General features: G+C 41.5%; 1 protein-coding gene across 13 annotated transcripts in view; it reads left to right on the forward strand.

Moving 5' to 3' along the window:
• The window catches only part of FHIP1A (FHF complex subunit HOOK interacting protein 1A), a 256,905-nt gene that overhangs the window by 201,099 nt on the left and 28,729 nt on the right, over positions 1-27,077 (forward strand). For all 13 annotated transcript variants that reach the window (XM_057726601.1, XM_057726592.1, XM_057726589.1 and 10 more), the window contains 2 exons: positions 16,842-17,009; positions 22,044-22,123. In XM_057726601.1, the coding sequence (XP_057582584.1) occupies positions 16,842-17,009; positions 22,044-22,123 (248 nt within the window). The remainder of the gene's footprint in view (positions 1-16,841; positions 17,010-22,043; positions 22,124-27,077) is intronic.

Here is a 27,077-nt window from a genome sequence, read left to right on the forward strand (position 1 = left end):
TTCCTGTGTACTTTGGGGGGCAGGTTTGTGAGCCTCAATTTTCATATATGTAAGATGAGGACCTCAGTACCTACCCTTCAGGGCCGAGGTGAATCAACTCAGGCAATGGACGTGAAACGCCTAACGCAGTGCTTGGCTCAGAGCTGAGACGTCATAAATGGGAGCTGTTTTTGGAACTACTGTTAATAAAAGTAATAATTAATGATAATGATAGAATAAACAACTCGCTCCCTTTCCTTTGCAAGTGATACCTGAGATAATAAGTAGCTTCATGGTCCGTGTGTCCCGGTGTCCTCCTGGTGGGCTGAGAACGGGGATGGTAAAACAGTGTCACCAGGGGTCCCAGCTGAGAAAGGTGTACTCAGAATTTTCATCCTCACATAATCAACATGTTATAATTTAGCCTCCTCACATGTTAACCCCTTAAAATGTAGTTGTTCCCTAGAAGAGTTAATTTCACTGATCACTCATCCTGTGTATCTTCTGCTTGTTTACCTCAGAGGGGATAGAATATGGATTTATTTTTAAAGAACTTTTATTAAGATATAATTGACATATAATAAACTGCATATATTTAAAGTGTATAATTTGATATTTTTTTCTTATTAGTAATGTATATATGGCAATCCCAATCCCCCAATTCATCCCATCCCAACCCCCCCTAATTTCCCCTCCTCGGTGTCCATATGTTTGTTTTCTACATCTGTGCCTCTATTTCTGCCTTACAAACCGGTTGATACATACCATTTTTCTAGATTCTGCATATATGCGTTAATATACGGTATTTGTTTTTCTCTTTCTGACTCACTTCACTCTGTATGACGGACTCTAGGTCCATCCATGTCTCTACAAATGTCCGAATTTCGTTCCTTTTTACAGCTGAGTAATATTCCAGTGTATACATGTACCACATCTTCTTTAACCATGCATCTGCTGATGGACATTTAGGTTGCTTCCATGACCTGGCTATTGTAAATAGCGCTGCAGTGAACATGGGGGTGCATGTGTCTTTTTGAATTATTGTTTTCTCTGGGTATATGCCCAGCGGTGGGATTGCTGGGTCATATGGTAGTTCTAGTTTCAGTTTTTTAAGGAACCTCCATACTGTTCTCCATAGTGGCTGTATCAATGTACATTCCCACCAACAGTTCCAAAGGGTTCCCTTTTCTCCACACCCTCTCCAGCATTTATTGTTTGTAGATGAGAATATAGATTTTTCTTTAAACAATGTAGAAGGGGGGTTTAGCAGGGAAGAAGGGAAAATGTGACTTGTAGGAATTACTTTCGTGTAAGCCGTACCTGGTGCCGTGGTGTTGCAGGAAGGGGCACCCTTTCCAGGGCCCGAGAGCGGGCTCGTCTAACACTCAGAAGTGAATTGTCCGAGGAGACGCACATGCTGACACAGCAAGAAGGGGCGCCCGGTGGAGAGCAGTGGGGTGAGGGAGCCCAGGAGGACTGCTCGGCCACGTGGCTCGCAGGCTCGGGTTTTATGGGAATGGGGTTAGTTTCCGGGTCGTCTCTGGCCAGTCATCTTGCTAGGCCCATGTTTAGTCTGACTCAGGGTCCTTCCTGGTGGCATGTGCATCTCTCAGCCAAGATGGATTCCAGCGTGGAGGATTCTGGGAGGTTGGCAGGACGTATTATGGGCTGGTTGTGTCTTCCCTCCTTTTGGCCCCTCTCGAATTCTCCTGGTCAGTTTTTGGTGGCAGCACCGTGTTCCTTGTTTGGACCTCCTGTCTTGAGACAACTCATGCAAGTGGTCATCGTGGTGCCTGGCCAAGGCGGGCAGTTTTGGTCAATAGTTCCCTAACAATGGGGTGGTGTGGGCCTTGGACAGACAGAAAGAGTGTGACCATTGGGAAGCTGAGAAGAGGAGATGCCTAGATGGGGCCTGGTGAGGGCCCAAACATGGCAGCTATTTTGAATGGCTGTACTGAGGTCCTGTTAGGACTGCCAGTGTGCTGCCGTACGTTCGACTTGGTACCACCTTGGTTATTTGCCATAAGTTGGCAGTGTCTGGAGGACAGTGCTGTTTCATTGAAGCACCGGGCCTGGAGTAGAAAGCATTTTTGTGAATTAGTATAAACTGGATCTGCGTAGCTGAGGGATATGTAATGCACGTTCAGAAAAGTATAGTCTAATTGGCTTTCTTCTTCATCTGGGTTCTGACAAGTTGAGAAGAAATAAGTGAGGCAGATGGAGGACCAAAATAGCACCTTTATTATCAATAAAACTGATGCTGGAGAATAGAGTTTTTACCTGTACTTAAGATTTCCTAATACTGAGCCTCAGGATTAGACAGACTCTCCCAGACACAGAGGAGAATGTGTACTTCCTGCTGGCAGCCTGGCTCCTAGAAGGAAAGAGAGAGGAAGGGACAGGCCCATCAAAATGACAAGTTTACCCTCCCAAGAGAAGGAGTTATTGATGGAGGCAGAGAGGCCGGGTATTACTCTGCTAGGAAATCCTGTGTAGGGGAGGAAGCTTCAGGATTGGAGATATTGGTTTTCTCTATCGGTCTACAAAAATCCAACCTTTATGAATTCTAGCAAATTTGGAAGTAGTAAATCATATTTAAAACAAACAAACAGCTACCCACCATCAGTATCTCCCATCAGGAAGCATGCATGAGCTTCCTAGATAGCTTCCTCCACAAGAGGCAGACAGCAGTATCAAGCAGTATCAGCAGTATTTCGTCCTGTGAAATTGAAAACCACAGCCACAAAAAGATAGAGAAAATGGAAAAGTAGAGGACTTTGTACCAGATGAAGGGACAGGATAAAACCCCAGAAAAACAACTAAATGAAGAGGAGATAGGCACCCTTCCAGAAAAAGAACTCAGAATAATGATGGTGAAGATGATCCAGGACTTTGAAAAAAGACTGGATGCGAAGATTGAAAAGTTTACCAAAGACCTAGAAGAGTTAAAGAGCAAACAGACAGAGATATGCAACAGAATAACTGAAATGAAAGCTACACTAGAAGGAACCAACAGCAGATTAACTGAGGCAGAAGGGCGAAAAAGTGACCTGGAAGACAGAATGGTGAAAATCACTGATGCGGAAAAGAATAAGGAAAAAAGAATGAACAGAACTGAAGACAGCTTAAGAGACCTCTGGGACAACGTTTAATGCACCAACATCCACATTATAGGGGTCCCAGAAGGAGAAGAGAGAGAGAAAGGACCCGAGAAAATATTGGAAGAGATTCTAATTGAAAACTTCCCTAACATGGGAAAGGAAATAGCTACCCCGGTCCAGGAAGCACAAAGAGTCCCAGGCAGAATAAATCCAAGGAGAAACATGCCAAGACATATAGTAGTCAAGCTGACAAAAATTAAAGACAGAGAAAAGTTATTAAAAGCAACAAGGGAAAAACGACAAATAACATACAAGGAGACTCCCATAAGGGTAACAGCTGATTTCTCAGCAGAAGCTCTGCAAGCCAGAAGGGAGTGGTATGATATATTTCAAGTGATGAAAGGGAAGAACCTACAACCAAGAATACTCTACCCAGCAAGGATCTCATTCAGATTCAAGGGAGAAATCAAAAGCTTTACAGACAAGCAACAGCTAAGAGAAGTCAGCACCACCAAACCAGCCCTACAACAAATGCTAAAGGAACTTCTCTAAGTGGGAAACACTAGAGAAGAAAAGGACCTACAAAAACAAAAACAAAACAATTAAGAAAATGGTAATAGGAACATACATATCAATAATTACCTTGAATGTACATGGACTAAATGCACCAACCAAAAGACACAGACTGGCTGAATGGATACAGAAACAAGACCCATATATATGCTGTCTACAAGAGACCCACTTCAGACCTAGGGACACATACAGACAGAAAGTGAGGGGATGGAAAAAGATATTCCATGCAAATGAAAATCAAAAGAAAGCTGGGGTAACAATAGTCACATCAGATAAAAGAGACTTTAAAATAAAAAATGGTACAGGAGACAAGAAAGGACATTACATAAAGATCAAGGGATCCATCCAAGAAGAGAAGATAACAATTATAAATATATATGCACCCAGTATAGGAGCCCCTCAATACATAAGGCAAATGCTAACAACTGTGGAAGAGGAAATGCAAGGCAGAAATACAGACACAGATGTAGAGAACAAACACATGGACACCAAGTGGGGAAAGCGGGGAGGGTTGGGGGGAGATGAATTGGGAGACTGGGATACCAAATTGTACACTCTAAATATATGCAGTTTATTGTATGTTAACTGTATCTCAATAAAAGTTCTTAAAATAAATAAATAAATAAATAAATAAATAAATAAATAAATAAATAAATAAACAAACAAACCTGTATTGCAGAATTAAAAAAAAAAAACTGAGACTTAATTTTCTGAGACTCTATTTTATTTATATGTCCGATACCCCAGGTCTTCTTTAAGACCAGGAAGCTGCATTTCTCTTGCTAGTGTCCTCCCTAAGAACTTTAGCTGTGGTTTTAAGCAAAATAAACAAACAAATAGGGGTGGTTTAAATGTCCTTCCTGTGCTCAAGAATCTAGAGTGGGTCCCTGTTACCTGCAGAAGATAATCCAGATTCGTTCCTTTAAACTTGTGTTTAAAAATCCCTCCTAATCTGACCCCATCCTACTTATTGACCTAACTTCCCCCGTGATTTTCAAATGTAAATCTGAGGTCAGAGCAGTGCCTGCATGATCCTCTATGCTTATCTGCTTCCTGTCTGTTTGTCCAGAATATATTCATCCGTTAAATCCCATTACAGTCCCCATGCTGGTTTAACGCCTTGCGCTTAAGCGCACGCGGCTTTCTCTCATCCCTTCACTGCTGCTGCGCTTTCCACCAGGGACCAGGCAGTTCAGCACTTGTCTCATCATGTGACCTTCACCAGCCAGCTGCTGTAAGTACCATGAGGGACAGGATGTTTCTTATACTTCTTTTATGTATCCTCAGCTGCTAGTATATTGTACACATGAAAAAGCATTCAATAAATTAAATATGCAGTTGGTTAAATAAATGTATCAAAAGAAAACAGTGGCTAGCACCCTTATCACTGCACTAGAATAGAGTTAGGTGTTGGCCTGGAAGATAAAATCACCAAGGTAAAGAACTGAAATTGGCTCTTGTTTCATGCCACCGACATGGAATCAAAGAATCTCAGATTTGGGGACCTGAGAAGATAGATCGTCTAGTTCAACACCATCATCTCAGAGCTGAGAACACGGAGGCTTATGATTGGAAAAGCAATATCCAGAGTCTGTGAGCTTAACATTTGCGAGAGGAATAGAGGGTACGGAATAGATGTTTCAGTTCCTTAACATCAGCTTCTCCACGGAAGGTTGACGTGACGGCTTTACATTTACATCACGCCATCCTCTACGTGTTCCACAGTGCTTTCTGTTATCCTGTAGGGCCTCACTTCTTTTTGTCCTCACCAAAATCTGGGGAGAAAAATGCTTTTCACAGAAGCTGTCATCACATCTCATTGTTGATCTTCCTTAACATGTGTAACCTTCCTGCGTGAGATGACGCAGCAGTCAGAGGCTCCGTGCTCAGTGTACGGCAACAGCAGTTGATACGCCCAAGATGACTTGACTTGCCCAAGGTCCCCAGATATTAAGGGTTAAGATGCAAGTGTTTCGTACTCCCACTGCGGTCCATTTCAACTACCTTTCGAAAAAGTCTTTTTTCTTTCTTAAATTATTATCTCTAGTCCCTGAGAATTCCAGCTTTTTTTTGTTTTGTTTTGTTTTGTTTGTTTTTTTGGCATATGGGCTTAGTTGCTCCGTGGCATGTGGGATCTTCCTGGAGCAGGGATCGAACCTGTGTCTCCTGCATTGGCAGGCGGATTCTTAACCACTGCGCCACCTAGGAAGCCCAAGAATTCCAGCTTTGAAAGGAAGTACATTTTTGATTTCCTGCTCAGCGAAGAGAAAGAACAGCTAACACAAGTACTTCTCCACCCTGGGTAGAAAATTAGGAACCAAGCGTGGAGCAAGGACAGTCTGGCTTTGCTGGGTGCATAGAGAGGATACTGCCCGTTGCCAGGGAGGAGCAGAAAGCAGGAGTTGAGACCAGAGGAGGACGGGTCACCTTGCCAGCCCTCTGCTCCTCCTGAGTCCCAGGCAGATTTTCCCAGTGCAGATTCAGTATTTGTCTTATGTTGTAGAGGTCATCTCCATAACACAAGACAGAGATGTTCAACCATTGTATAGAAACGTCAAACAAAATATGCACAGTGTTTTGGTTACCACTGCTTCTTTCCATTAAATTTTAGATTAAAAAATTATACTTTGGCATTGGTTCTTACTAGTTGGCAGAAGATTTAACAGATGAGTAAATATATATGTATTTTCAGCAGAGTTTTGAACACTGTGTCTTGTCACGTTAGTGAGTCACAAATGGGCAGAAGACCTAAATAGACATTTCTTCAAAGAAGACATACAGACGGCCAACACACACATGAAAAGATGCTCAACATCGCTAATCATCAGAGAAATGCAAGTCAAAGCCACAATGAGGTATCACCTCACACCAGTCAGAATGGCCATCATCACAAAATCTGGAAACAACAAATGTTGGAGAGGGTGTGGAGAAAAGGGAACTCTCCTGCACTGTTGGTGGGACTGTAAGTTGGTACAGCCACTATGGAAAACAATTTGGAGGTTCCTTAAAAAACTACAAATAGAACTACCATATGATCCAGTAATCCCACTACTGGGCATATACTCAAAGAAAACCATAATCCGAAAAGAAACATGTACCATAATGTTTATTGCAGCACTATTTACAAAAGCCAGGACATGGAAGCAACCTAAATGCCCATCAACAAATGAATGGATACAGAAGATGTGGCATATATATACAATGGAATATTACTCAGCTATAAAAAGGGATGAGATGGAGCTATATGTAATGAGGTGGATAGAACTACAATCGGTCATACAGAGTGAAGTAAGTCAGAAAGAGAAGGACAAATATTGTATGCTAACTCACATATACGGAATCTAAAAACGGTACTGATGAACTCAGTGACAAGAATAAGGACGCAGATACAGAGAATGGACTGGAGAACTCGAGGTATGGGAGGGGGCGGGGGGTGAAGGGGAAACTGAGACAAAGCGAGAGAGTAGCACAGACATATATATACTACCAACTGTAAAATAGCCAGTGGGAAGTTGTTGTATAACAGAGGGAGTCCAACTCGAGGATGGAAGATGCCTTAGAGGACTGGGGCGGGGAGGGTGGGGGGGACTCGAGGGGGGGGGAGTCAAGGAAGGGAGGGAATACGGGGATATGTGTATAAAAACAGATGATTGAACCTGTGTACCTCCCCCCCCCAAAAAAATTATACTTTGGCATTGGTTCTTACTAGTTGGCAGAAGATTTAACAGATGAGTAAATATATATGTATTTTCAGCAGAGTTTTGAACACTGTGTCTTGTCACGTTAGTGAGTCACACAGTCAGTTCAGTAGGTCGCAACTAGCACTTGAAAACAATAAAATAGAAAACATCAGAGTGCATTGCGTTTAGTGATGGTAAATGTCACATATTATTGTAAAATATAATTCTTATGATGGGTCATGGTTTGAAACAGTTTGAAAAAGACTGTCCTCTTCTTTTGGGGGATTATTTGGAGAATGGGTTATGAAATTAGTCCTGACACTACTTTTCTGCTTTATCATGGGCTGCAAATGTTAGTTGGTCTTCTTTTGGTATAAAACATTCTTTTCTGTTTTGAGTACCCAGTATACAGGAGGCCCTGTTCTAACTGCTGGGGATTAGATCTCTTTAGCAGTTTACTGATGAAGCAAATCATCTTATTTTCAGAGAACACACTGTATCAGTTTGCATAGGGTTTAGCTGTGGATAAGAGAGAACTCCCATTAACAATCTTTTCCTATTCCATCCACCAATTCGGTTTATACCTCACTGGCCAAGACATATACCGCCTAGATGCAAAGGAAGAAGGGAAACATAGTTTTTTAGCTATGAAGTTAGGGTTTGTCCCCAAGGAAGAAATGGAGACCTAGTATTGGGGAACATTTAGGAGTGTCTACCCCAAACCTCAAGGTTTCTTACATGTTAACAAAATCTTGTTTCTATTGGTGGGCAGCTAGAAGTTTCTTTATTGTAATGACTGGAAAAGTGCTGGCTGGGTTGGGCAGGGATAGGCTTGTGCAGGTTGTCCGCTGCACAGGGATGCCCTGCTGAGTGGACCGAGAGGGAGTCAAGCACCTCCTGCTTGACCGTGCCCTCACGTGGGGCTTTGTGTGTACACAGCATGGGCACCGTGATCTCATGGGCAGAAGGCACTTTCTGCTCTGGCTGAGCCGTCTGCTTTCCAAACTGTGACCCTGGGGGCTACTTTGCCCAGTGGGGGTGGGGGGTAGGGGGGGCTTTTACTATTGATACTTCACAGACTTGCACTATACCGGCTGGTTTTGACTTAGAGGCGGAGTACCAGGTAGCCTAGAGGTGACCTTAAACATGTGACCCTAGATAGAGCTGGTTCTACCTCTTTTCCTAGGACAACTGTTCTCCCCCAGATTTGCTACTTTAAAAATTACAGAAGTTAGTAAGCAGCAAGGATATATCGTAGAGCACAGGAAATTATACCCACTCTCTTGTAATAACCTGTGATGGCATATAATCTACAGAAATGCTGAAGCATTGTGCTGTACACCTGAAACTAACACGATATTGTAAATCAACTATACTTCAATTAAAAAAACTATAGAAGTTAGGAGACCAATCTGTATTCATTGTCTTATACACACACACACACACATACACACACACACACGGTCAACGTTTTAGACTTTGAGCAGGTCCAGGTGCTGCAAAGCTGCCTCATCTCTGACTTCCCTGCAGCTCTTCATGTCACTTCTCTCCCATTGCAGGAGAAGAAAATTAGGGCTATAAATTAAGCTTACATTTACTCTTTGATTCGAAATGGAAAATTAGATTTCTTTCCTTTTTTTCTTTTTCAACAAGTGCATGAGGGAGATAATGCAGTACCAAAGGATTCCATTCTTAAGCATCAGGATTATGGAAAGATAGGAAGGGTCCCGCCCACTCTACACAGAGACACACGAAAAATAACTCACACAGAACCTCACCTTATCTAAGGCAGCCAGGTGGTATTTGTTGTGGAAACAAATGTGGACAGGGGAGGGAGAGTCTGGTCTGGAAGTTGGTGTAAATCTTTTATTCTTGCCCTGCACTCTCCTAAGAGATCGTTAAAAATTTATCAGCAACAAATGCCCTGCAAGTTTTTCTTCAAGTAGTCGTAAGGAAACAAAAAGCAAGGAGAATAGAAAGGAGGCTTCTAGTCTGCTTATTTTACCTTCTTGGTATAATTTTCTTTTGCCCCACACTAAATTTTTTTTAATTGTGTATTTTATTTTATTTATTCTTTTCCTTATTCAAAAAGTGATTTAGGTATATGGTTTAGAAATTAAGGGAGCTTTACTCAGTAAATGTAGAAGATTATGTAATAGTATAGAAAGTTGTAACATTTACGTATTTACATATTTACACTAACTTTTTTTTAATCCTCTTTTTAAATAATTTTTAAGTTTATTTATTTTTGGCTGCATTGGGTCTTTGTTGCTATGTGTGGGCTTTCTCCAGTTGCGGCGAGCAGGGGCTACTCTTCGTTGCGGTGCTCAGGCTTCTTATTGCAGTGGCATCTCTTGTTGCAGAGCATGGGCTCTAGGCGCATGGGCTCCAGTAGTTGTGGCACATGGGCTCCGTAGTTGTGGTGCATGGGCTTAGTTGCTCCGCGGCATGTGGGATCTTCCCGGGCCAGGGATGGAAGCTGTGTCTCCTGCACTGGCGGGTGTATTCTTAATCACTGCGCCACCAGGGAAGTCCTACACTAACTTCTTTTAAGGGTGCGCGCTCTCGTCATTTTTATGTCTGACTTGCATTTTAGGTGAGATAGGGAAAGAATAATTCTGAAAGAGTGCATCACCCTGTGATTATCCAGTGCCTGATGATGAGCAGGTTTGTGATAACAGAGAAAAATGACCAGAAAGACTAGGATTTTTAAGTTTGTTGGGGCAGACACCTGTGTGTTTTCTCAGTCTTGCATTGGGTTGAGGTCTTCCCATCTCTCGTGGAAAATAAGCCAGAAATGAAATCTGTCCTTTATCATCAGACCTTGCCTTTGTTATATTTTTGGTGTCTAGGAAAATTGTCTGTGTATAAAATTCCATCCCCAACTAATAGATGGACCCCAGCAGGCAGATTGAATGGGGGGGTGGGAGTGGCAGGTGTTACATGCCATCATCTTATAATTGTTCTCAAATACTTCATTTTAAAGACGCTGCCGGTTGAGACTCGTCCATGAACCATTTCCCCTCCACCATTGGGTTTAATGTCAGTCTTATCGGAATTCAATAGTATTGTCTTGTTAATCAAGAAGAGAAATTGGGGGGAAGCCCAAGGAAGCATTTCCTTTTTCCCAATGGGTCACTTTTCTCGGTTGCCATAATCAAGAGCATGGCATGAGTTAGGCTCTTTATTTTCACTGTAAGGGGAAGATTTCCTCTGGTGTTCACGTATCGTCATATTAATTTAACTACCTTGCTAATGAAAGCATCCCCAACATGGGCTGTGAAGACCATGTTGTTTTATTAGTAACAGGGCAGCTGATTTCCATCCTGACATGTTTATTGATTACCCTTTGGGTCCCTGCTGACATACCAAGTGTTTTGAAAATTCACAGTGTAGGTCAGACGTAGTTGTTTCTGCAGGAAGTTTGCAATTTTAAAGGATGGATGAATGCATCCTTAAGAAAACTGAGAAAGGGAATGGACTTAGCCTGGAAAAGAGGAAACAAGGGGTTTAATAAGAATTCCAGAATAGGAAGGGAAGTTGAGTTTTGGGGGATACCATTTTTCCATCACTGCTTCTTAATGTGGGGGCGGAGTAAGGCACACTTTAAATTACAGCAGGTGGAATCTTCCCATACATTGAGGCATGCTTTCTTGATTGCAGAGCGCTCCTGAGCTGTGTTGCCGAAGGAAGCTGTGTAATCCCCTGTCTGGTCGCCTTTGGTTGCCCACCATCCCTTCTTCTCTAAGCTTGTTCTTCAGGCTTCTGGCGATTCTGTTAGCCTATCCCAGGCTCCTTCCAATACGTTATCTTTTCTGCTTAGGTCAACTCAGTTCTCCTAAGATGGTGTGGACTCAGAGAGCTGAAACAATATGCTGAGAATAGTCCTTAACTACACATTGGTACTCAAAAACTGATCGGTGATAGTGTTGTTTTTATCGTTCTTCATATTGCAACTAAGAAGAATCTTTCTGGAACAATTAGTAAACATGAAAGGGCTAGATCAAATGATTTTTGGAATGCTCTTCAGATCTTTGCTTCCGAGCTAAAATATATTTTACTCCAGAGTTTCCTTGTTAATTCTGACCGGAGAGCCATATTATGAAATACCTTTCTTAGTGATATTTGGAGTATTTCAGTAACGAAATTCTATTGGATGTGATTCAAATATAACGGATTATATATTGAATTATACTCTGATAAGTTATAATGAAGTAGTAGGGTACAAATTATACACACATAGAATAGGAAGAAAGGCTTTAGAAATAATTTGATCACTTCTCCAGGGAGAGATTTATCATAAGCAAGAGGAAGTTTCTTCTATTTAATTAATTAGTCAATCAATTAATATTTAATTGATTTAATTAATTATGTTTAATGTATTACAGATACAATGAGGAAATGCTGGGGGAAAGAGGCAGAGACTAGCTCTATTTTTAACATCTTTTCTTTAAAATATGTTGCTGAAGTCATTGTAGCCTTCATTGTAATCTCCTCCTTCCTCAGATATTTTAGGAATGAATAGCCACACTTACAGACTTTGGATGTCACCTCCACTCATGTCCTCTGCCTGCCTCTGGCGGTGGGGTCAACGCAGTGAGTGCCTGGAGGTTGGAGGGCAGAAGGAGTCAGGTGGGAGGGGCCTCAATCATCATTTGCAGACTTTTCAGACTTGGAATAATTGAACGTTTTCTGTCCTCAGTTTTTGGCTGAAAGAGTGGGACCGCTTGCTGAGAACCAGGGTGTCTGTCTTCCCTTTTGTTCCTGAATATTCCTTGCACTCTGTGTCCTTGGAGGGAAGGAGATGGTTGGGAAGAGCCCATCCAGCTGCCGCCCTTGGCTGCACTCAAGTGGCCATGCCTCCTGCCTGTCCATTAGTTTGTCTCCCTCTGGCAGCAGCAGGCAGGGTCTCAGCCTGCATTCCCTGCAAAGACCCCTTCACGCCTGTTTCATGCGATCCATCCTCATCTTTCCTTCCCTGCTACTGCTTTCAGTGGGCAGAGAGCCCCGGTCTCCTTGTCTCCTGCTCTCTAGGTGGAGCCGTGGGGGCTGAGGGCTCACAGAGGACCCAGAGGAACCCTTGTTGGGCTTGTTTTCTCCTCTACACCAAAGGACAAGCCAAGGAAGGTGGCTTCTAACTTGGAGAGGGTGCAGCAGTCACCTGATCCTGCTGCCTGCCACCTGCCTGGGCGACAGAAGGTAGGACCCATCTGTTTGTCCCGTGTGGCTAGATCTCACACACACACACACACACACACACACACACACACGCAAATTAGCAGGTGGGAAATGTATTTTTTCAGGACACACATAAAGCTGCCATTACAGGGAGGATTCTGGTGTTAATTTAGATGCAAATGGAATTGCCCAACTAGAGCTGATTACAGAAAGGTCAGAATGTCTATATGCTCCATTTCCCTCCTACGCTGTGCATTAAGTTAATGCGCTGCTGTGGTTGTGGGCATGACGGCTGGGCTTGGTTCAAGCCTTCACTTTTGAGAGAGTTTTGACTTCGTAGAGATGGAATGTGACTCACAGTGTCAGCGCCTCCCTTTGCACTCACTCCCTTTTGCAAAGAAAACAAAATCTCTATTTTGTCCATTTCTGAGAAACTTGAAATTTTAATTAAAAAAAAAACACTGTTGGAGCTCTTACGTTCAGATGAAAAGGAGTAGACTGACTGTGAATCCCGTTGCCATTCTGTTCAGAGAACCGAGCTCAACTCTGCATGCAGGTCACCCAGATTTGGGCCGTACTGGGTGATGCCCTGGAGTGGAAGGGACTGGTGGGGAAAGGATGGCAGAGAGGATTATGAATTGGTTGGATTATTGTACTGCTACTTTAGTGATTTTCAGATATTTTTGACTATAACCCATAGCCAGAGATTTATTTTATGCATTTGTGTGTGTGTATTTTTTATTGAATGAATAACAAGGCACATACGTGTATAATGTATTACATATAGTTTGAATGAAATATGTATACAAAGTTTCACAAAACAGTCCTTAGTCTTACTGCATGCAGTGTACTCTAATATTTTCTGTTTTAATCTGGTCTAAACCATGAGTGGACCAGTAAATTGATTTTGCTACCCACCTTTGGGTCTCAAACTATAGTTTGAAAAACACCAGTTTAAGGGATTGGTGAAGGACACTTGGCATGGAGGAGGACTCAGGTAAGGGCCAGTGGAGGTGGAGAAGGTAGTGAAGAGGGAGATTTCAAAGACTAGACTAAACTGGACTCGACAGCAGTAAAATTAAGTATGTGAGTCAGGGCTCCACTCTGGAACTTGGGCTGAGAAGTGCGCACGTGGGAGTGCCTAGGCAGATATCCCGTTTGGGTCCGTGGTTGTACCTCTCTTGTCAAGGATAATTATTTGTGGGAACCGAGTTTTCCTTAGGTCATTGAAGCCATTGTGGTCTCCCTTTAGTAAGAAAGACCATTCCTCAGCTTTCGCATTCTTAAGCTTTATTATTGTGTATTATATGGTATGTACCTCACTTACCACTTCTAGAAGAATTTCTATGCAAATTCGTAGCTACTTGCAATTCTTTATAGAACAAGGTCAGTAAATATTGACAGTCAGTTATAAGGCAAAAGGTCCTCCTTACATCAGCAGCCGACTGTCCTTCATACCTGGACCATGAGGAGGGGGCTGCTCTCCTGTTTTGCTGGTACTTGCTCTCTGGGGCATCCGTGGAACCTGAGTTTTACACTTTGTACAGCAGAGCCGCCTTCCCCTGGTGGTTGGTCGTTAGCTTTCAAGTGATCACACTTAGGCTCTGATCTCATCCTTGTTAAGGAAGTTGCCTATTTGGGGGATTAGAGGAAGTTTCTGAGAAGTAAGATAATGGGGCAGGAGAAGATTTTCTGGGATAAGAGGCTTTTAAGGGCTCTGAGAATGTGGAGGAGGGAAGAGATGGAAAGAAAAGGGAACCAGATTTTCTTGGTTGGGTATTAATTAAGGTGAGTGTGACCTTGATTTATAAAGACTTTGCAACTTGATGCTTAATAGAATTGGGCTTTTAATATTTATAGCACGTTATGTAAATGCTGCCCCCCCAAGTGCTTTCTTAAATCCTCTTAGCTTATACATGACAGCTTTGACTTCTTAAAAAAAAAATCTTTTCATTTATCCAGCCCAAGAGTAGTAAACAATAGATGCTTAATGCCCTCCTTTCATGCCAGCCCCCAAAGACTGAGACTTAGATTCTAAAGAGTTTATTGCTGTGCTTTTGAGCTTATTACAGTCATGCGTAACTTAAGGGGGGAAAAGCTGATGCTGCGTTATGGGTGCAAAGGCAGCTCCTGGAATTCTGTGTGACATGTCAGCTCAGCAGTGCTCCGTAGGTGAGTAGAAAGCACAATATCGCAAAAACTACATGCATGGCCCCTTTGGACTGATTAATGCTACTTTTTTCTAGTGATCAAGATTGTTAGGGAATTAGATTGTCACCTAAATGATTTTGGGTTAAGTTTCTGCTATGGGACCCTGAGACTGCCGTTGTGGAATGGGCGTGAGCTCATGGAACTACATGTTTCGTGATGTTGTGAGTCCTTTCCCCCTTATGTGACATCAGTTATTCTGTAGGTCTTTATAAAAAAATATCCCCACTCACTGGGACCTTCAGATCTCATGCAGGGAAGAGGGAGGAATTAAAAACTTAAGCTCAACTCTGGCAAATGTAAATTGCTAGGTCCTTGGGGACGGTCATTTGTTCAGGAAACATTAAGTACCTTATGCACCAGTACACTGTACTGCAGTACTAAAGAAAAAGTCACGGCTTGGGTCCCAGGACGGTATGATGAGTGCTGTGAGCCTGGGACTTGCGAACACAGGAAAACACAAGGATAGAAGCAGTTTGTTTCAGAGGCAGGGCAGCCCATGAGAAGCACTCTTCTTGAGGTAATTTATCTGCCAAGTGGTTGATGCTTACCTATTTGCTTTGCTGTATTTGGGCCACGGAGAGCCCTTTACAGTTGGCCAGATGACACAGGGGTGTGTTGAGTGTTTGAGGGCTCACAGGATTGGCTCTGAGCTGGGGAGGGAAGGGCCTGACGCAGTGCTCACGCCACTCAGGGTGCTGCTGGGGGGCTGGCAATAGATTCTGAGAGTGGATTCAGAGGTCCTGTAGGGGCCTTGCTTAGAAGAAAGAAAACAGGTGGGACTGATTTGGTGACATCTTGTCTGTTTGGACTCATCTATCTAGAACATCCGTAAGAACCAAGAAATTCATAAAAGTAATTGAAGCCTTTTTGCACAGATGCGTCCACCTGCACTTATATAGCAGGTCTGGAGATCTGGTTTCTAAACTGATTTGTGAATTTTGAAGGCAGAAAAGAAGAGGAATGTATTTTTAAAGGAATGGCCCAGTAACAGTATGGTAAAGTGACAGTTAACACTTTTAAAGGGAGGAAGAAAGAAGATGGAATACGGGAAAAGAGAAGATGTAATCACTCAAAAATTATCACCATCTGTTTCATTTAGCATCAAGTGCATTAGGCTCATGGCAGGGGAGATTTCTAAGCTTTCTAGGGTATAAGGTTGGAAGCTGAAATTTTGAACTGTTTCCCTGATGATTTTCATGCAGCCCCATTTGAGTCTTTCTGTTACAGATGGTAAGGCAATTGTTGACCCCTACTCTGCTTTTAGAAAGATAAAGAAGCATATACTGGCTCTTAAAAGATTCCCAATCAAAATGTTTAAAATTAAAATTTTGATGCTTTAAGCATCAAATCCTTAACTCTTTGAAAAACTTGACTCATTAGAGGAGTCTATTTCCTGAAAGATGGACATTTTACTGCATGGGAAGATCACACCACATAGAAAATAGTATTATTAAAAAGGTCACAGTTACCTCATAAGCAGTAAACTCTTACAGCACTTTACAAACAATACTTTATGTATATTATCCCATTTAAAAAATTTGACTTGCAACTTGCCAGAAATATATCTGAATATCTGCAGCATTCTGTGTCTGGACCTCTCATTTGCTATTTATTATATTACTGTTTTGTTTGCTAGAGCATATGTATAACCCATCTTCCTAGACAGAAAATATGTTCTTATGTTCCTAGCTCCTTGTACATAGCAGGTCCCAATAAAGGTTTATTGAATGACTAATAATGAAACAAGTCGTAGTGAGCTTTCTAATTAATCCTTTACTGACCATGAAAATACTTTCTATTATCTTTTTCCCCTTTGTGATTACACACGAAAATCTTGGTGGTATTTGAACTATATTTGGTGATTAGAGTTGTCAGAACACTTGAAATGCTTCTTTCTGCCTTTGCTTTTCCCTTACTGAATTAAAGGGTGGAAGCAGCATGAGGTTTTGTGGAATGTGAATAGGTTATGGGCTTCAGATGAGGCTCTGAAATGTGTTCTCGTGGCAGGCGTGTTCTTGCCTTGATGGGGTCACGGTGGTGAGGCTGGGGGCTGTTGGGGAGGCGTGTATCACAGCATCGAGGGGATGCTCACCTGCACTCACTCTGTCGTTGGTCCCAGGTGACTGTGGAGGAGGTCATGACCACAACTGCTTATCTGGACCTTTTTCTGCGTAGCATCTCTGAGCCGGCACTACTTGAGATCTTCCTCCGTTTTATCCTGTTGCACCAGCACGAGAATGTCCACATCCTAGATACTCTCACAAGCCGAATCAACACCCCATTTCGGGTAAGGAGAGCCCCAGAGGAAGGGAATGAATAGCCCAAGACAGATTTCAGGAGAGTTTGTTTTTAGAATAAAATTATGAATAATCTGTTTTCTTTCTTTCCCCTCCTTTTTTTTTTTTTTTTTTCTTTTAGGCATTACTTTTCTATTTTGGAAGAGATAAACTAAATAATTTGTTTTGCTATCAGGAGCCCTTCTGTCAGGGAGGTGGCAGTTACTGCCTTTCATAGGACAGTCTTCTCAGTCTGTGTGGGTTGGCACTTTCTTCTGTAGAACCAGCAAAATGTGCTTCTGAGGAGACAAGGTACAGGGGAGCATATGGGCTTAAGTTCAGGTAAAGCCAAGGAACCAAAGTATATCAAGTCTGGGTATTAGAGATCATATTGCTGTCCACAAGTGTTTTGAAATGCAAGTCTGGGCAGTTGTAAATTTAGGTAGTCATTCTTTAGTTCAGTGCTCTGATTCACTTTGAAAATCCTCTCATACCATTAGTGTAATCTTTTGCAACCCTCTCTGCAAAGGCTGTCTATATTTAATTGCAGTTATTGTTTTAAAAGCAAAGGTATATTTGAGGAAAATAAAAACACTAATTTGCAAAGACACTTGCACCCTAATGTTGATAGCAGCATTATTTACAGTTGCTAGGATATGCAACCAAAGTGTCCATCGACAGATGAATAGATAAAGTTGTGGTAGAATTATACAATGGAATATTACTCAGCCATAGAAAAACTGAAATTCTGCCATTTGCAACAACATGGATGGAACTAGAGGGTATTATGCTGAGTGAAATAAGTCAGAGAAAGACAAATACTGTGTGTTCTCACTTATATGTGGAATCTAAGAAGTAAAATGAATGAATTTAACAAGACAGAAACTGATAGGAGAAGCTGGTGGTTACCAGTGGGAAAGGGAAATGGGGAGGGGCAAGATAGGGGTAGGAGATTAAGAAATACAAGTTACTATGTATGAAATAAATAAGCAACAATTTGGGACTTCCCTGGTGGTGCAGTAGTTAAGACTCTAAGACTCTGCACTTCCAATGCAGGGGGCCCAGGTTCGATCCCTGGTCAAAGAACTAGATCCTACATGCATGCTGCAACTAAGAGTTCACATGCTACAACGAAGGAAGCTGCAAGCTGCAATGAAGGAGCCCGCCAGCCGCAACTAAGACCTGGCACAACCAGATAAATAAATAAAAATAAATAAATAGAAATCAATAAGCTATAGGGATATATTGTACAGCACAGGGAATATAGCCAGTATTTTATAATAACTTCAAATGGAGTGTAATCTATAAAAATATCAAATCACTATGTTGTACACTTGAAACTAATATAATATTGTAGATCAACTATACTTCAAAAAAAAAGCTCCATTAAAAATGCAAAAAAGGTAAAGGAATAATTAACAGTGTTACTAAGTTTATAACATATGTAGATATAATATGTGTAACAGTAATAGCACAAAGGAGGGTAAGAAGGAATAGAGCTATGTAAGAGTAATATTTCTGTATTTCACTAAAACTAATTTAGTATAAATCTGAAGTAGAATCTGATAAATTAAGATGTATATGGTAAGGCCTAGAGCAACCACTAGTAACTCAAAAAATATAGTAAAAAAATGAAATGATTAAAGGAATTAAAATGTTACAGTGGGGGAAATATTCACTTAATGTAAAAGGAGACAGTAAAATAGGAATAGAGGAACAAAAAGACATCAGACATATAGAAAACAAAAAGGAAAAGGGCAGATATAAATACAGCTATAATGATCATATTAAATATAAGTAGATTAAAAATTCAATCAAAAGGCAGAGATTGTCTGACTAGATTAAAAAAAAAAACAAGATCCAACTGTATGTTGCCAACTGGAGATACGCTTTAAATTCGAAGATAACAGTAGATTGAAAGTTAAGGGATGTAAAAAGATAGATTATGCAAACAGCAACCAAAACAAAGCTGGAGCGGCTATGCTAATAAGCCACAAATTAGACTTTGAAACAAGAAATGTTACTAGAGAGAAAGAGGGACATCATTTTATAATGATAAAGGGTCAACCCATTGGAAAGATGTAACAATTATAAATATATATGTGTCTAAAAAGAGAGTCCCAAAAGTTGTGAAGCAAAAGCTGATGGAATTTAAGGGAGGAATAGGAGATACAAAAAAAGGTGCGGGATGTTTCAACACCTTACTTTTTATAATAGAACAACTAGGCAGAAGATGAATGAGGAAATAAGAGACTTGAACAATGCTATAAACCAACTAGACCTAGCAGACATCTATAGAACATTCCACCCAACAGCAGCAGAATGTACATTCTCTTCAAGTGCACATGGAACGAACACTCTCCAAGGTAGACCATGTGATAATCACTTTTGATGAATTTAAAGCAATTAAAATTATACAAAGTATGTTTCCTGGTCACAATGGATTGAAATTAAAATTTATTGACAGAAAGAAAATTCAGAAATATGTGGAAATTAAACAGTACTCCTGAGTAACCAGTGGGTCAAAGAAGAAATCACAAGGAAAATGAGAATGTGCTTTGAGATAAATGAGAATGAACACACAACATACCAAAACTTATGCGATGCAGTATAACACTGCCAAAAGGGAAATACATAGCTGTAGACACCTACTTTAAAAAAGAAGAAAGATCTCAAATCAGTAACCTAACCTTCTACTTTAAGACACTGGAAAAAGAAGAGCAAACTCAAAGTAAGCAGAAGGAAGGAAATAATAAAGATTGGAGCAGTAATTAATGAAATGGAGACTAGGAAAACAACAAAATCAGTGGAAAATCAACAAAACCAAAAGTTGGTTCTTTGACCCTCCTACACTGTTGATGGAAATGTAAATTGGTACAACCACTGTGGAAAACACTATGGAGATTTCTCAAAAAAATTAAAAATAGAACTACCATATGACCCAGCAATTCCACTCCTGAGTATATATTTGCAAAAAACAAAAACACTAATTTAAAAAGATACATGCACTCCAATGTTCATTATTTACAGCATTATTTACAATTGCCAAGGTATGGAAGCAACCATGGTATGGAAGCAACAGATGAATGGATAAATAAGGGGATACGCACGCACGTGCGTGTGCGCGCACACACACAATGGAATAGTACTCAGCCATAAAAAGGGATGAAATTTTGCCATTTGCAAAATTTGGATGGACTTGGCATTATGCTAAGTGAAAGAAATCAGAGAAAGACAAGTACTGTATGGTAGCACGTATGTGGGGAATCTAGAAAATACAACAAACTAGTGAATAAAACAAAAAAGAAGCAAACTCACAGATATAGAGAACAAACGTGGTTACCAGTGGGGAGTAGGAAGAAAGGAAGGGCAGTGTAGGGGTAGGGGAAGAAGGGATGTTATGGGATTATGTGTGAAACTTTTGAAAATTGTAAAGCACTATGGAATTTAAAGAATCTTTCATTCAGTAAAAACAAACCAAGAAAAAAAAAAAACCACCTCAAAAAAAAAAGTGCTTCTTTGAAAAGGTTGACAAAATTGACAAACAAAATGAAAGAAGGGATATTACTACTGACTTTACAGAACTGAAAAGGATTATAAGGGATTACTATGAACAACTATTTGTCTAAATATTGGATAACTTAGATGAAACAGGCAAATTCTGGAAAGACACAAACTTGTTAAAGTGATTCAAGAAGAAATCAAAAATCTGTAAAAAAGTAAAAACTTTTGTGTTTCGAAGGACACCATTAAGAAATTGGAAAGGCAACTGACAAAATAGGAAGAAATCTCTGCAAGTCATGTTTCTGATAAGATACTTGTACGTAGAATAATGAACACCTAGGACTCAATAATAACAAGACAGATACAGGGTGCTGAGCACCCTTGCCGGTGATTTGCCTGCGTTACTATGGTAACATATAGAAAGGACTCAGACTGGGGAAAGGAGGTGTTGATTGGTAATCGTGGGAGAAAAAGAAGAAAGACCTCCTAGGAGAGGCGATGCCTACAGTCAGTCTTTGAGAATAAGTAGGGGTTATCTTGCTGAGGAGACAGTGGAAGGCATTCCAGGCAGAGGAACAGCATGTGCAGAGGTGTGGAATGAATGGAATGAAGTATGTTGCTTGTGCCTGACTGTAAGGTGTGACCTGTCCTGAGCACAAGAGATGTTTTGGCGCATACCAAGTACAGCTCTTTCTCTACAACACAGTTATGGATTTCATTGACCACGCTGTAAACCCGTTCTACCTAGAAGACAGACTAGCGCTTATTCTCCTGTACAAAGAATGAGAGCCTGAATTACTTAAATGGCCTGATAGCCTAATAGAATGATAAAAGCTTACTCCCAAAAGGGCATGGTGATTTTATAATGCACCTTTGGGAACCTTCTCTGTTGGGCTGTTTATCTTTCCTTTTTGGAAATCAGAGATTGCAAGGATTCTTGTTTTTGAATATATCATTGCCCCTCAGCACTATGGGAAGTGGAACCCAGGAGAACGTTTGCCCCAAAACCAAGAGACAAGCCAAGAGGAGCTGAGGCTTGGGGCTGAGGACTCTAGAGGGAGAGTTGGCCGGGGTATATGCAGTTTTCTGTCAGCCCTGTCTTGAATTAACCAGTGTCATATTTGAAAATAACTAGGAAAACAAATGACATAAAGAGGAGATCGTGTGTGTGTGTGTGTGTGTGTGTGTGTGTGTGTGTGTGTGTGTGTGTGTGTGTGTGTACGTGTACTGGGGAGTTGTAGGGGGCATATTCATCTGGGTCTTTACAAATTGGAAATATGAGGTTAGGCATTTTGTATTCTGCATAATGGCATAATTCCAGGCACTGGCTGTTGAATCAAATCTTATAGGAGAACTGATAGCCTGGATACACATTCTCTGTGGCAGCAGCATGGTTTTGTTTCTTTGTTTGTTTTAATTAAAACTGCTAAATAAAAGGGGGGGGGTCATTTCGTTTTGTAATTCTGATTTATTTACCATCTGTGGGCGGTAGAGCTGTCCTTTCAATATCTGAAATAGAATGTGTGTTTATTGCTTCCCAGCTTTGTGTGGTGTCGCTGGCATTATTTAGAACTCTCATCGGTTTACATTGTGAAGATGTGATGTTACAACTAATTCTAAGGTGAGTGGCCATCTTTTGTTCCCTTGAAGGAAAGCTCTACACTGTTGCTATTATGTTTTTCTCTGGTAATATAAGGTAAGCAAGGGCCATGCCTCTAAGAAAGAAAATCATCAAGAAAATCAATTTTATTTCTGCATTATTTCCCAAGGTTAATTTTAGTTTTACTCTTAAAAGTTTTAATTGGTTCCATTGAGATGACTCTGTGTTCTTGGAAATTATTTGAATAAAGTTGATCAATTAAAAAGAGTTTTTAGGGAGCCAAATGTATTATATTATACATATATTCCTGGAAAGAACAAGTAGAATGTCTGGAGACTTTCAGAAGTATTATGAATGCTCTTCTGGTCCATAGCTAAATGTCTTTCTCTAACAAGTTGTTATTGAAAACAACTTTTCTAAATATGAAATGCTGTTGATGTATAATCTCTCTGCCTCCTGCGTTAGTGATGGTGCACCTAGAGTGCGCACTGTCTGACCTGTGAGTGCATTTCAATTAAATTCAGTAAATATTTAATGAGGACTTTCTGTGTACAATTCAGAAGGGAATAAGGCATGGAGGGGACGAATTGAAAAGGACTTACATGTATATAAGACGGAAAAGGTATGTCCTTCAGACGTCCAGGTGGGAAAGGTTTCATGAAGGGGGGTGATATTTGAAGACAGGCATCAAGAATCAAAGTGGACTGCTATTAGGATAATATTACTTTGGCCGTTTGGCAGGAAACTCAGGAACACCAAATTCTGTCTTGACCCCGCCTCTGCTTCTCAGGGTCCCTGAGAGAAGCTGTTTTTGTGAAGGAAGAGAGTTGGTGAGGGCTTGTGCGCCCACACGCCCCTCTGGTGGTGTGGAAGCAAAAACGAAAGAGCCAGCCAGGTCCTCGCACCCACGCTCCACCTCCTTCTTCCTTAGACCCTGCCTTTGACCGCGCCTTGGGCAGAAGGGCAGAAGACGCTGAGAGCAGCGCAAGAGGGAGGAGGACCGGGCTGCCGCTGGCCCCCCACTGGGCTTTAGATGTGACCTGAGCAGAACTGCTGAGGCGCTGGCATTCCAAGAGATGTCCAGCCTTCCCCCAGAGGTGGCTGTGGAAAAGTGAGAGGGGAAAAGCGGCCAAGTGTGGTCCTGGGAACCGTGGCGGAGGCATCACCCGGGAGCCCGTGAGAAACGCACCTACTTGGCCTTCTCCCAGATGTGCGGAGTCAGAAACTCTGGTGGTGGGTGGGGCCCAACAAGCTGTGTTTTAGCAAACTCTCCAGGGGATTCTGATGCGAGGCTGAGTTTGAGAACCGCTGGTTTGAGGAAGGCTGCGGTGTAGACGCGGCGTCCTGCCAAAGGGATCGATGCACACACCACGGGGTGGGGGGACGGGGTGGCACATGGTGGCAGCCTTACCGAGTCATTGTTTTATGGGAGAGTATAACCTATTAATTTTTTTAAAGAGAGCTTTTGGGCTTTTTAGGGGTTTAGATCAGGTCGTCAGTAACTAATCTTAGGGCATTAGCAGAGAACAAATCTGCTCGTAAAGAAATACCCTAGGTAGTCCCAGAGAGCATTAGTTATCTGTCCTAAAAGGATTACGTTTGCTTCCCATCAAGTCGCTACTGATGTGACAGTGCATTAGCAGAGCCCAAATGAAATCCATTAGAGAAACTTGTTAAAGCCTTTTTTACTGCCAAAAACCAGACTTTGCCTCCAACAAGGGTAAATCCTGATTTTATTTAAATGTTAGATTCTTGAGTGCTGCTTCATTGATGGCATGGAAAGCAGCCGTCTTTTTTGGTGGGCCTGGAAGCCTGGCCCTGCGTCCTAGCTCTGGGTCACCGGGGGAGACTGAGCCCAGGGCGTGAATGCTTCTGTTCAGTGGCCTTTGTCTACTCATAGGGTGGTGCTTGTTGTAAAAACTGTCCTCAGAGGTTATATTAGTCAAAGCTTCTTTTGAGACTCAGACCTGTGTCTTATGAAGGTGAGGAAATCAGCTCGTGATTGAAATACTTACACGTCCAAGTCAGGGCTGTCATTTCGAGGGCAAGTAAGGACCTGTCATTTCCCAGGAAAGCACCTGAGGGGCATGTGGTCGCAGGTTCCAAAAGGAGTCATGGAAAGAGTGCTGGGCGTAACCACTGGTCCAAACGCTCTGAGCCTGAGTTTCTGCTTTGTTTCCTTAATAAGGATGATGATGAGAATATAATGATAGTACTTTCCCTTTATTTAATAATTCCTGTATTTCTGTTTCTGCTACACTGCCCAGGGGAGTCTGAGAAGAGCAAGTGAGGGGCAGATACAGAGGTCAGTGCACGCAGACGCACAGGAAGCCTCTGCTTCCTGGTCTCTGCCCTCTGAGCTGCTGGTCCCTCCCAGGTTTAACAAATGTTTTCAATTGTAGTAAAATACACAGAACCTAAAATTTACCAACTTCACCTTACAGTTCAGGGTATTAATTGCATTCACAGTATGGTACAACCATGGCCATCATCCATCTCCCTAACTGTTCTCACCTTGCAAAACAAACCCTCCGTACCCCTTAAACCCTAACTCCCTGTTTCTCCCCTCCCCCAGCCCCTGGCAGCCACCATCCTACTTTCTGTCTCTATGAATTTGACCATTACTAGATACCTCGTGGAAGTGGACTCATACAGGATTTGTCTTTTGTACCTGACTTATTTCACTTAGCACAGTGTCTTCATGGTTCATTCATATTGTAGCAGGTGTCAGAATTCCTTTCCTTTTTAAGACTGAATAATATTACATTATTTATACTACATTTTGTTTACCCATTTATCTGTCAGTGGACACTTTGAAATATTTATTTATTTATTTGGCTGTGCTGGGTCTTGATTGTGGCACATGGGATCATCTTTGTGGTATGCAGGATCTTTAGTTGTGGCATGTGGGATCTAGTTCCCTGACCAGGGATCGAACCTGGGCCCCCTGCATTGGAATTGCAGAGTCTTAGCCACTGGACCACCAGGGAAGTCCCATGTTGATGGACATTTGGATTTCTTCCCTTTTTGGCTGTTGGGAATAACACTGCTATGAACATGGGTGTATAAATATCTCACTTCAAGACCCTGCTTTCACTTCCTTTGTGCATATATCTCGAAGTGGAATTGCTGGATCATATGCTCATTCTATTTAAATTATTTTGTTGTTTTCCATAGCAGCTGCACATTTTACATGCCCACCAACAGTGCACAGGGTTCCAGTTTCTCCACATCCTCGCCGGTACTCGTTACTACCTTCTGTTAAAATAAAAATGGTGTTTTGTTATCAAGCAAAAATGACAGGCAGATTTGAAGAACCAATTGGGATTTTTAGAAGTAAAAACTGTAATTATTAAAATGAAAAATGGAGTGTTTGGTGTAAATAGCATTTAAGATACAGATTAAGAGAGAATCAATAAACTAGAAGATAGATTGAAGAAGTTACTACTATATTTGCAGCAGATAGACATAAGGAGATTTAAAAATATGAGAAGGCTATGAACAATGGTGGCTGAAGTGATAAGGTGTAATGAGTCCATCTAGGGCCCCTTGACCTATTTTGGTTTTGGAATTTGCTACCCCGTAAGGTTTAGGGGAGGATCAACTGTGGTGATATCTGTGAAAATGTTTTGAAATACTGTAAAGCACTACACACATTTAAGTTTTGCATTCCGAGGTTTGTTACCCATGGTCAACCGTGGTCCAAAAATATTAAGTAGACAATTCCAGAAATACACAATTCATAGGTTTTAAACTGTATGCTGTTCTGAGCAGCATGATGGAGTCTCACCCCACCCCACCCAGCATCCCCAGGCATTGACATCGTCTGCCCCCGATATCCAGTGGTCAGCATCCTCATGACTCAGTGACCCAGGCGCACCTTCAGTAGATGGTCCTCCTTTATATGTCAGAAGGTCAGTAGCAGCCTGATCCTACATCATGAGGCCGACGTTGTTCCCCTCACTTCCTCTCATCCTGTAGGCATTTTATCATCTCACATCACAAGAAGGGTGAGTACAGCACAGTAAGATATTTTGAGAGATGGAAAGACCACATTCATGTAACTTCTATTACAATACATTATTATAATTGTTCTATTTTATTACTAGCTATTGTTGTTAATCTCTTACTGAGCCTAATCTATAAATTAAACTTTATCATAGGCATGTATGCATAGGAAAAAAACATAGTATATAAAGGGTTCGGTACTATCCACAGTTTTAGGTATCACTGAGGACTTGGAACGTATCCCCCATGGATAAATAAGGGGGGCGGTTTCTGTAATGAAAACGTCTTTTCTGATTTAGAATCTGTACCAAAAGCAAGGACAATGATACATCCTTATTTTTCTAGTCATTTAAACTCTAAGGGACCTAAAAAATAGGCTTAATAAGCTATCTTTTTTGTTGTTGCCACTTGTAGTCACTTGAATGTACATGGTAAGCTGGTAGATCTGAGAGGCAATAGAGCAGTGACGATTATGTGAATCCTTTTAATGAAGTTATTTGTTACATGGTAAATAAACTGCATCAGTTTTTGTTGCCATTTCAAAGTGAAATCCATTTGTAGCGGATCTGTTTATTTCCTTCCACAAAGTATTAGAAAAGTAAGCTGAAGTAAGGTACCCCAGAAGAGAGGCTATTTCAGCCAGCAAAAACCAAGGAGAAATTGTCCACCTCCAGGGATGTGACCTAGGATAGGCCAAAGGCAGGCAGGAAATGCTGACAAGCAGTGAAGTGACAGATCACCCCCATGTTCTTGGCACTTCCCAGTTGAGGTCACATTTAATTACTTAAGACCCTGAATGCTGTTTTTGAATATTCTGGTTGGGGTGCTGGTCCTTTGTTAGGTGTGTGAACTGCTTCACCTGTTGTGTTCATATAGAGGCTGCTTTGTTCAAAGAGAAGCTTGCCTGTTGTTCACTTCAGGAACATTCTCATCTTACGTGGGCATTAGGCGAGTGGAGGAGAGGTGG

The sequence above is a fragment of the Hippopotamus amphibius genome, chromosome 3 (genome assembly GCF_030028045.1).
Source record: "Hippopotamus amphibius kiboko isolate mHipAmp2 chromosome 3, mHipAmp2.hap2, whole genome shotgun sequence".
Taxonomy (NCBI): domain Eukaryota; kingdom Metazoa; phylum Chordata; class Mammalia; order Artiodactyla; family Hippopotamidae; genus Hippopotamus; species Hippopotamus amphibius.